The sequence below is a fragment of the Cotesia glomerata genome, linkage group LG7, assembly GCF_020080835.1.
Source record: "Cotesia glomerata isolate CgM1 linkage group LG7, MPM_Cglom_v2.3, whole genome shotgun sequence".
Taxonomy (NCBI): Eukaryota; Metazoa; Arthropoda; class Insecta; order Hymenoptera; family Braconidae; genus Cotesia; species Cotesia glomerata.
Genome location: NC_058164.1, coordinates 2,350,142 through 2,362,216, shown reverse-complemented (window position 1 = coordinate 2,362,216; position 12,075 = coordinate 2,350,142). Strand labels below are relative to the sequence as shown.

Sequence of the window (12,075 nt, the reverse complement as noted above, 5' to 3'; positions counted from 1 at the left end):
GTTTCGTCTTTATTCTTAAGACTTTATCAAGCTCTGGAAAATAATATAACAATTAACAAAAATTTTTTTCTGAATTTAATAAACATGACAAATGTACAATAATAATATTCTAATGACTAAACACAACAATGTCTAAATAGTCGTCCAAATTACCAAATTGGTAATTACCAATTATTTTTATAATTACCCGTGATCCTGATCATATTGCAAAAAATTTATTTTGAAGAATTTCATTGTCTTAAATCAAGTAAAATTAACTTAATCCAAGAAAAATTTCTCAGTTTAAGAATTTTTCTATTCCAATCAAGAAGATTTTCTTCAAAATTATTTACTTAAGTAAATTTTTTTTATTTATTCTCTATTTTAAATAAAGAAACAAAATTGAATATAAAATTCAAAATAATTCTGTTTGTAGATTAAAAATACTTCTCTTGAATTAAGTAGTTTTTTTCAATGTAAAAAATACCTTTTTGTTCCTAAAACAATTCCTCACTTTGCACCGAGTCGTTATTATTGATTCAATAGATATACTAAGACCAATGTATATTTCCTCAAACTTAAATGTGAAATTGAAGAAATTTCCACGGTATCTAAAAGCAAAAAAATGCAATCCCGTTGATCTAACGGAATTCAGATTCTCATAGCTTTGAATTATTCATTATTCCGGGGAATTAATAAAGTCTTAATGAAAAAGAAGCGTTTTGACTACACCAGTTAAGTCCTCAAATCATATATCACGATAATCATCGCCTTATAACCACTGACGAAATTCTAATTAATCATGATGATGAGACATGCTGAATAAATATTTGTTCTTACTCAGATTGGCACATCCAGTATAGTAGATCCGGCCGACAATTTAACATTAATCTCAGAGACATCTAGATTCGTATCAGTCAACTAACTATACTGGATGAACATCTAAATCATATAATATCAGAAGAGAAGAAATTTGAGCCATGAGCTTTGCCTCAGCACATCTCCCAAGACACAAGCGGCATAGACCTCAGTGCATTGTTGTGGTGGAGGTTCTCATTTTCTTGATCCATTTACAGAGCCTCGACGCGAACGTTTCACATCAAACTCTCTTCTAGAAGTTGCCTGTGTTTCCTTCTCATTCTCTTCAAGATGATCCTGAATCCTTACTATTACTATTACTATATTACATTCCATCCTCACTTTTAGCTCGTCTCTTTACTCTCTGAACATACAAGCTCTCACCGCCACCCTCTAACTTAAGATAGCGTTATCTAAAGTTCCTTGTTATACGAACTTTCTCGCTTCTATTATTATTATTCACTAGCATACGTCGTCTTACATTCTTGAATGTACTTTACCGGTTAGGTACTAAGACACATTTATTACCGAATAATATTTATCTGTTTACCACATTTTTGCAAGCTGTGAGCGTTTGAATAATTAACAGTGATAAAATAACTACTAATTGTAAGAAAATGCTTTTGCAAGTGTTGGAAGCAATAAAAGTTTTTATGGAATAAAAGGAGGACTAAAATTTAGAATCGTTGGGCAACGATTGTTTCAGGAGTGACCATTTTGCTATCACTGACGGTGTTCCTCAATCTTGTTGCTGAGACCCTGCCACAGGTCTCCGATGCTATACCGTTGTTAGGTACAATTGAGTTTTATAAAAAACAAAACCAACAGCTAATAATAATTAAAAAAATTTTTTTTAAATAAATATTATTTAGGGTCACGACGAATATTTTCTCGAGACTGGAATCTCGAGTAGTGCACTGATAGAAGGATTTAGTAAGGAGTACTAAACTGATTTAGTAACAAAATTTGTATTCATTTATTTGGTAGAAACAAATATTTTGTACCATTGAATATTATTTGTTACTTTTTAATAAATGATTTCTTTATATAAACAAAGTCTTATTACATGGAAATAAATATTTAGTTCCACCAAATAATATTTAGTAACAGGTACTAAATATTTCTTTAGCAAGTATGGTATAGATTATTTTATTAAGCTCGATTTTGGGAGATTTATTAAACTTTTAAAAACATACATACTCATTTTTTCATATATTCATATTTTTGTACAAATTTTTCATACACATATTTTTCAATTTGTCTATTATTGATATGTTAAAAACTTGGTTAATTTTAAATTCTATAAATATCTCAAACAAAAAAATATGATTTAAGGAGGTTCGAGCAAATCTAATGTAAAAAATAATTTCCAACTTTGAGCTTTGAAATGAAGTATACGTATAAATAAATACGTCATTTATCTAATCCCAAAATTTAAAAAAGATTCACCGTTTAGTTACTTAGATATTAAATTTTAAAAATCACATATTTTATCTCCTTATACACGGGCTCTTATGGCGGACAAACTTTTGTCGAGACTTTAATTATTTTTTTCAATATTAACCTCCCAACTTTATTGGATAAAAAACTATACGCATGAAACTTGGATTATTGCAAAATATAAAAACAATTTAATAATAATACATTACCGATATAATTTTTGAAATATTTAAAGTTAAATTTTATGTTTATAACTCGTTTATCGTCAGCTATTTATTCGAATAGAGATTTGACAACATCGCGTCAACAGCTGAAAAAAAAGAAAAGGATAGAAATATAGTTACAGAGAGAGAAATGTTAAACTCACACACTCATCCACGTCTCTGTAATGGGTATAATCAAACGCGCTATTGCCAAATCTGTCTATTTATTCCCGCAAGTAATAAATACCAAAGTCATTTTATTACTTTACTTTATTAAATAAGTAAAAATCATCAATAATTAAATTGTTTAAATGATTTTAAATTAAAATAAAGAATTTTGACGAATATTGAGAATACTAAAATTTTAAAAATATTTTAACATTATTTTGACTCATTAGTTACGCTCGAACTTCCTTAATGAGATTCTTTTCTTTATAATACCTTATATTTTTACTTAAAATTATTTATTTTAATTATTTAGATTTATTTTAAGTTAAAAAGTTAGGTTACATGCTAAAATTAGTTAAAGAAATTAATTTCTTTGATACCAATAAACGATTTATTGAGTCCCAATAAATAATTTGTTAAATACTACTAAATATTTTTTTGGTGGAACTAAATGGGCTTTAATGAATGATTTAGTACTTATTACTAAATATTTGGTAATGTAAGGTTTGTTACTAAATCATTTAGTATCTGTTACTGAATCGTATTAAATAGAAATAAATTCTTCTATCAGTGTGATACGATTTAAAAATATTTACCATTATACAATACTACTCTTATCATTTCAAATGAAATTTAAAAAATAAACACTCGAGGTTTCAGCTAAAGAGGGGAGGAATATTTTAATTCATTTCTGTTCGGTTTATTATGACGGAATTAAAAAATTTTCTTAATATATATTACGGGATTGCGTTTTTACTCGACGAACGCCGTGACAGAGATTTTATGCGACTTGAAATTGCAGCTTGGAATAATGTTCAAGAAAGTAGTATAAATATTTATGCACATACTAGTTATATATATTTCTATGTATGTGTATAAGTATAAGAAGTGGAAAGCAAGAAAACAGATATGATATGACCAAAGTTTTGAGTCTGCTAGTACGCGCGGATGTTGAAGTTTGCGATCCGGATACGAGAGAATGAGTTGAAAAGAAAATAAACTGATAAAAAATATTAAATCTATAGAAGCTATTGTTTTTCTTTTTTACTTTGTGGGAACACATTTTGTGATGATAAAACGAAGATACTTTTGCAAGCACCTTGCGTCGTTTTTAAAAAAACAACCCCTAAAAAATCTAAAACTTCTTCATATTTATTTAATCGCAATCACTGGATTTTATTCTCTCCCTACACTCTTCATTCAACGCCCTTCCGGTTTGTTGTGTTGTCATATTATTGAATAGTTTGTTGCCAACCATTATCCGGGAAACTTTTCCGCCCTGTCATCCAATTTGAATTATTATCCTGAAGATAAGCGGGGACCAGAACAAGAGTTTTTTTTGTTGGGTGTCAAGATATTATTTTAACCATTCTGAGGTTTTTACAGTCAACGCTCTCTGTATTTGACTCGTCCGTACAGGACCATTCTCTGTATTTGACTCGTCCTTGTCCATAAGAGCTGTGTAAAATCGTCAAATACAGAGAAAGAATGTGGTCAAATACAGAGAGCGGTCAAATACAGAGAGCGTTGACTGTATAATGAAAGAACGCGAACTTATTGCAGTATTCAAATGTCTGTTGGAGAGGCCACCCGCAACTGTGATGTAACATGATAGAATAGTGAATTTTTTTGCTTATCATTCTCATAAAAAATTTCATTTTCAAGCAGGAGGTGTATGATATGCATGCTTAAACATTTTTTGAGGTTAGAGCATGTAGATGGCGCGAAAATCATACTTCTCGGGTGACTCTTTGTATTACATAGAGTACACTTCATTTTTCATAAAATCCAGTGAAAGAGTTAGATTTTTATTGTTAAAAAAATCAAACAATAATTGAGTAGTTGTTAATGAAAATTTAATAAAACATTTTTAAAAAATTTTGAGCTTGTAAATTTGAAATTTAAATTCCATAAAATTGAAAAAAATCCCGAGTCGAAATTTAAGTCGTAGATTTAACGTATTGAACGTTCAAATCTTAAATTTAACATTTTGAACGTTTAAAATGTCAGTTTAACGTATTGGACGTAAAAAATATAGATATAACATTTTTAAGAAAAGAGTCAATTCAAAGATACTCCAAGTACCATTGGTTTTTAATTAAACACTAGCTTGTCTTCTTAAACAGCCATATATATTAAAAAAAAAAACATTTTGGAAATCATTTCACAAGTAAAAAATTCTGACTGAGTATTTTTATCGAATGGATGGTAAAATTTCAACCAAAAAAATGAAATTTTCCCTAACAGAATTGAAAAAACATTTTTTATCGTACTTCTGTTTAAAAGCGTAGTTATCTGAATAGTTTTGATATTAGTTATTTTCACTCCGTATCGGTTTGAATTACGCTCACAATATGTTGAATACGTTCAACTAATGTTTTTAACGTTCAATACGTTCAAATAACGATTTTAACGTCCAATACGTTGAACTTACGTTTTCAATGTCTAATACGCTAAACTTACGATTTAAACGTTCAATACGTTGAATCTATGATTTAAATTTTAACTCGGGAAGTCATAAATATTTAAATTAAAATTGCTACTTTGTAAACATTCAAAATTTTTACTACACGGAAAAAAGTCGAAAAAAAACTCGAAAAATTACAGTATAGAATGTAAAATCGGTCCTGTCGTAATAAAAACTAGAAAAATTACAGTTTAAAATAACATTTTTCTAAATTCAATTTTTTAATTTAATATTCAGAGCTTTCAATGTAAATATTACATTATACAATGTAATTCTTATAAAATCTGTAATAATTACAACCTGAAATTGTAATATTTTCAGTTTTGATCACGAAGCGCCACGTTGCATTATATATTTTGTAATTTTCCGAGTTTTCTTTTTTCCGTTTATTTATTCACTAATAGAAGGATTTATTTGTATCAAAAAATATTTGTTAATAGTTAAAAAATTATTTATTAGAGACCAATTTTTAGTATTAAAAAAATATTTCTTAGTATTTAAAATGATTTGTTTGCTTTTAATAAATCTGATATTCATTTATTAAATATTAATAAATCTTTTTAAATACTAAGAAATATTTATTAAGGACTAAAAAGTGGTCTCTAATAAATGATTTGTTAAATATTAACAAATATTTTTAACTATAAACAAATCCTTCAATCACTGTTTGAATAAAATTTTATTTTTTAAATCAAAAAACTTTGTAGAATTTAATTTATATTTTTTATCTTAAAAATATTCCAATATTTTCGCACTAAAAAAATTTAAAAGTAAAGAAAATTAAATTTAACAGAAAACTAGATCAACTTGTATGATTTAATAATAAAAATCAAGCTCATTGACATGACGTGAATTTTAACCTTTACTGTTATTTCTATCAGTAGTAAAATTAGTTCTATAATAAAGTATATATACGGTCAATTATATTTAACCCTGAATATTTTTTATATCATAATCATGTTTTAATGATTCAACTTTAAATTAAGTTGCCTCTCGACGGATGTAGAGATTTTTTTTTATTATCAATTTAAACAAAAAAGAAAAACGCTAGTAATTAAAGTAACTATCAATTTTTTTATCCATTGGAAGAACTTAAAATTGAATTTAAAGCGGTTAACAAAACTTCCCTAATTAATATAGAAAAACATTTAATTGGAATTTTTTGTACTGACGTTATCATTTTCCGGTAATTACTATCCAACTGATCGGTAAAAAATTCAAAAAGTTCTTTTCGAGATAATCAATCGCTAACTCTGTCACAGCATTCGGAAAGTAATGAGCGATAAAAAAGTACGTAAAAAGTAAGTGACCAATCGATCGTTATTTTGACAATTCTTCGCAAAATGTCATTGCACTTGTATTTAGAGAAAAATAAATATAGCGATTAAAAAAAAGAAAAAACTTAAAATTGGTAGCCGTCAATTGAACGTCAGGAAGCGGAAATAAATTTCGCAGTGGCCACAATCGTCAATGCATCGCATTTAATGAAATGAATTTGTTTTTTAAACTGGACAACCATTACAAATAATTAAGGTTAACACAAAGCAATGCGGGTGACTTGTATGGTTCTATCAGTAGTTATGCGGTTATTATCCACTTATGCATCAAATTTACGAGCATTGAATTGTAGCCAAATACGGTCGATCGGTCGTAACTTTAACTCCCGTCATCGTCGAACTAATGGACAATAATTATGCATGAATGATTTCCAATTATTCAACCCATTTTTGTTTATCTTTCATTCCGACCCAAATCACTTATGTTGATCAGATATATTTCATTTATTTTTCAAACCACTCTACATTATTCAAAATTATTCAAAAATGCAAGAAATTAAATCTGAACATTTGAATATAATCTAAAAAAAAAAAAAAAAAAAAAAATGAGAATGACTGTTATATTAAAAAATAATTAAGTTCTTTTTTTCATAACACTTCATTTATCCACATAAATAAACTGTTCATTTATTTAACGTTATCAATTTATCTTTCTTTGATTCTTTTTATTTTCCTATTTATTTTGTTATCATGTTTTTTATTATTTATTAAGTTTTGAGTGATGTTTGTAGTTTATTGCTTTGCTCATTTCGTTTATTTTTGCGCTGTTGTTCGTGAAATGGCTATTATCTGATGTTTGTTAAATTTTATACCACCAGTAAAAAATGTTATCTCTATAAATTAAACAAGCATTAAAAATTTTTAGTAATCGAATAAAAGCACCAAAGTGTAATGATGAAAATTTTATTTTTAAATAAATATTGATTGATCATTTACAGCGAACATGTCTGGGACTCTCACTAAAATTTATCGACCATAATATTAAAAACAGTGTTTGTAAAAGTTTAAAATCGAAAACTTTCCGTTTTACGAGTCCAAAAACAGAGATTGTTTAATTTGACCCAGAATTCATGAATACTGAGTTAGTCCTCGCTGTTTTCCTTAAAATTTCCATAACTTTGATGTATTTTGTGAAATATCATACAGTTTTCAAAAAAGTTATTGTTCTTTGAAACCGCTTGTATAAAAAGAGACTTTTTAAAAGTTAAAATTGTTCTATCGAAAATAAGTTTTTCTGAAAATTTGCTAGACTGATAGAAGGATTTGTTTATATTTAATAAGCTTTATTAAACGTTAATAAATATTCATTAACTTTTAATATTTATTGATATTAATATTTATTAATATTAATATTTATTAACTAATATTAATATTAATATTTATTAACTATTAATAAATGTACTTTCTTCCCGAATAAATATTTATTGAATGTTCAAAAATATTTATTAAAATTTAATAAATTAAATAATTGTCTTCAAACAAATTAAATTATTAACAGTTAATAAATCCTTCTACACAGAAAAAAAAATTTACTTGAATCAAGTAAATAATTTTGAAAAATTTCGTTTTCTTGATTTAAGTAGAAAACTTTTTAAACTAAGAAATTTTTCTTAGTTTAAGTAAATTTTATTCAATTCAAGAATTTTTCGTCTTGATTCAAGACAATGAAACTTCAAAATTATTTTCTTGGTTCAAGAATTTTTCTCTTGATTCAAGTTAATTTTTTTTCAGTGTATCAGTGTAATTGTTGTAAATGAGATACCGAGTGTTGTGTGAATTTTTTTTTGTGATTTGTAAAATTGAATGTGACCTCTGGCGACTTTTGCTGAAAAATTTATTACAAAATTCGACTGAAATAGAACATTTGAAGTGAAGGTAAAACCACTCGAGGCGGTTTTCAAGAACGATAAATTTTCTACAAATCGTGACTAAACATATCTTATCATAAAATGCATGAAGTTATGTAAATTCAAAAAAGCATAGATAAATGTATGTCTCTTGAATTGAACAATTTAAAAATATTCAAAATTGACGTGCAAAACAAATGCAAAAATTTTTTTGCAACAGGATATTTCTGGTAAAAATTACAAACAAAACGAAAGTATTGAAATTTTTATATACACAAATATAATTTCTAATTTTCGCATATAAAAACTAACAGAGAGGACGCAATAAATATGACCTAGATAATTCATTCGCGCTCGAATGAATTTCAAACAAATTACCCATGTACGCTGCACAGAGGCCCGAAAGTTAGTGGCCACAAAAAAAATATTAAAAAAACAAAAAAAAAGCTACAAGACGAAATAGAACACATGCAAATGAACCGCTTTGAGGTACACACACGACCAGACAAAATGACTGAATATTAAACCGGAAAAAAAGAAAAAAAAAAGTAATCTTGCCAAAGTAAAAAACGAAAAAAATATTCACCGTTCGGATATTTTATTTCATAAATATTTACTTAGATCGAAGTGCCCGATCCCAAGAATTAAATCCCTTATTTTAGACTTAAGCGCGAGAAAAGCTTTAGTCAGTCGGATGAAAAAATCAAGTAAGAGTAAAAATCTTGTACAAAATCGAGTATCCACAAAAAAAAAAAAAAAAAAAAAAGTTCATATAAAATAGGTATTGGTTTACTTTAAAAAGTAAATAGTGTAAGCTTCAGGGTCTCGGTTTTTGCCTAGAGACTTTACCGTATTCGAGCCCAACATAAACACCAGTCACGTATTGGTAGTTTACTATCTTGCAGACCGAAAATCATCCGAGTCTTTTAGTACATTTATTTGTAAATAAAATATGCTTACGAGAGCTCCAGGTGTGCTCTACACGATTCTTACGTTTTTTTTTCTTTTTTTGCTCTGTTATATTTTTATTTATTTATTTTTTTTTCTGTTTTCGTATTTCTATTTGTAGTCTTACATCTTTACACGGCCTATTATTTATCCACTGGAGAAAATTGTTTTCACCTCTATTTTCCAGGAGCGACACAACTCTACAACAGTAGATACTATGTACTGTGAATCTAAGTATATAGATATATAGATATACATAGAGACCTCTATGTGGGACCATTTCTTTCGTATTACTTTTTAAAAGAACAAAACGCCCGTAAAATGAATGTAATACCAGTAGCAGTGTTGCCTTTATTTTTCTTCTCTCATTTCTTCAGGACTCGTACTCTTTTATTTGTCTCCTCCTATCTGATTTTTTTGTTTACTTTTATTTACAGCCATTTTTTATTTTATTCTATATCTATCTCTGTCCTTTTTTACCTCCTTTGTTTCAATTTGCTGCACGTCGAGTCGGTCGTTCGCTTCGATTGTGGAGAGATTTAAAATCACTGAGGGAACAACCGACAGATGTGAAAAAAACGGGAAAAAAAGTATGCGAGGACGGGCTTAAAATAAAATAAATAACTAAAATAACTTCGGTAAGTTTCTTAAAGGTATATAATTTTAAAATGAGCTTTCCACACTCTTCGGGTCACGATATTTTTATCTGGGTTCAATATCACGTCTTATAGATGCCAAATGATCAATGATTTCATTTTATTTTTAATGCTGCGATAAAAATACTGCCAGAAAAAATCCTCGATAATTAAATTAATTCTCGGAAGTTGTATTTTTGTGAATTTTTATTCGGTATAAATAATAAATTCACAAAAAATGATTGATAGAATAAAAATTCATAGAATGAAAAATTCGATTTGCATTGAAATAATATTCATTGATATGAACAATTGATATCTACTGTATATTGATTTAAAAGTAACAGATTAGTGATTTGCGATCGAAATAAAAAAGTTAAATTGATGTATAACCAAAATAGAAAAATAAAACAGCAAAAACTAAAACCGAGATTGATACATGGTCGATAAATTGAGTTTGAGATAGTCCCAACATGCTGTGATGCACACATATGACATGTTCCGCAGTAATTATTTGCAGAAACGATTCAACAATCGGAATTGAAATCAAAGTTCAATTCGATTCTGTAGAGAACGTTTCAATGCCGTTGTTTCCATTGTTTCTATTAAAAACCGGAAAAACGAGTAAGGCAAAGAATTTCAAAATAGTAAATTGAAAATAGCGTCAGATCATTGCCATTTTTTTTATCGCAATATTTTATATTATTAATTACTTATTATAATTTTATCTATCCGACTCCAGACGCTTCTTTAACTTTTTATATCTATGGCTTTACTTGCTTTGTCTATTTTGTCAGAACAATTATATTCGAGATTTTTATTTTTGGATTACACTGTTTATTTGTCGCAGCTACTGCTTTGCTATCGCTTTTTGCTCTCGTGCTAACTACTGATTTACAAAAATACAATAAATCTGTACGTTGATATTGATCTTCTGTTGAGTTTTCACATTAATATCATGCTATGATCTATAAATCTGCCAATAATTATTATTTATTTATTGTTATTATTAATTACACTTTTTACATTGTGATATTGATATGTTTGCTTTGTCTTACACTTACATGCACGCACAGACAACTTGATAAATATGAATATTAAATAAATATTATATTCACTGAGAAAGGGTGAGACAAAACGGACATTAATTTTTCAAATTAACTAATTTTATTTTGAGTACTTAATTGTTAATCTATACTAATATTATAAAGAGGAAAAATTTGATTGTTTGTTTGTTTGCATTGAATAGGCTCCGAAACTACTGAACCAGTTTGAAAAATTCTTTCACTCTTGCACAGAAAGAAAGGTTCACTTGAGCCAAGAAAATATTTTTCTTCATAATTATTTACTTGGGCGAAAAACAAATTTTTTTTGACACAAGAAATTTCACTTATTCCAACAAATCAATTCTCTTGCTTCAAGAAATACGTTTCTTGATCCGAGACAATTTATTTAAGTCAAGAAAATTTTCTTGTTTTGAGAAAATTTTTCTCTTGCTCCAAAAAATTAAATATCTTGATAGTAAATTTTCATTAATATTTCTATTGACTAACATGTCAAATGGGAAGATCAAATAATATTGAATCATTTTTTTTCATTCAATATGTATAATTGCGCGCTAAAATAATCTAAAATGGGTATCAAATATTCAAGAGAAAAATTTTCTCAAGATGAGAAAATTTTTTTCTCAGCTGAAGTAGGTGGCGCTGCTTCCCTAAAGTATCTAAAAATCTTGATCAAATATAAAAATTTCTTGTATCAAGTATTTATGATAATTTGAATTAAGAAAAAATTACTTCCACCAAGAATAGAATTTCAAGAAAAATTTTTACTTCGGCCAAGACAACTTTGGTCTTCCTTCGGGCGACCGAAAATTTACTTGAGCCAAGAATTTTGTTCTCCAGTCAAGAAATCTTTCTTTTTGTGTGGGAAGCTACACTATCCCCGGGTGACATAAGCTACATAGAAAAAAAAATTAACTTGAATCAAGACAAAAATTCTCAAACTAAGAAAATAATTTTAAAGAGTTTCTTTGTCTTGGATCAAGACGAAAAATTCTTGAGTCAAGTAAAATTTACTTAAACCAAGAAAAATTTCTGAGTGTAAGAATTTTTTTATTCAAATAAAGAAGATTAAACTCTTCAAATTTATTTACTTGATTCAAGTAAATTTTTTTTCTGTTTATATTATATT

The 12,075-nt window shown here is 27.5% G+C and overlaps 1 protein-coding gene across 3 annotated transcripts in view; it reads left to right on the top strand.

Moving 5' to 3' along the window:
- LOC123269948 (acetylcholine receptor subunit alpha-type acr-16) overlaps positions 1–12,075 on the top strand; it is a 262,893-nt gene that overhangs the window by 204,029 nt on the left and 46,789 nt on the right. For 2 of the 3 annotated variants that reach the window (XM_044735897.1, XM_044735898.1), the window contains one exon: positions 1,544–1,630. The exons of the other annotated variant lie outside the window; for it this stretch is intronic. In XM_044735897.1, the coding sequence (XP_044591832.1) occupies positions 1,544–1,630 (87 nt within the window). The remainder of the gene's footprint in view (positions 1–1,543; positions 1,631–12,075) is intronic. 3 annotated transcript variants of the gene reach the window in all.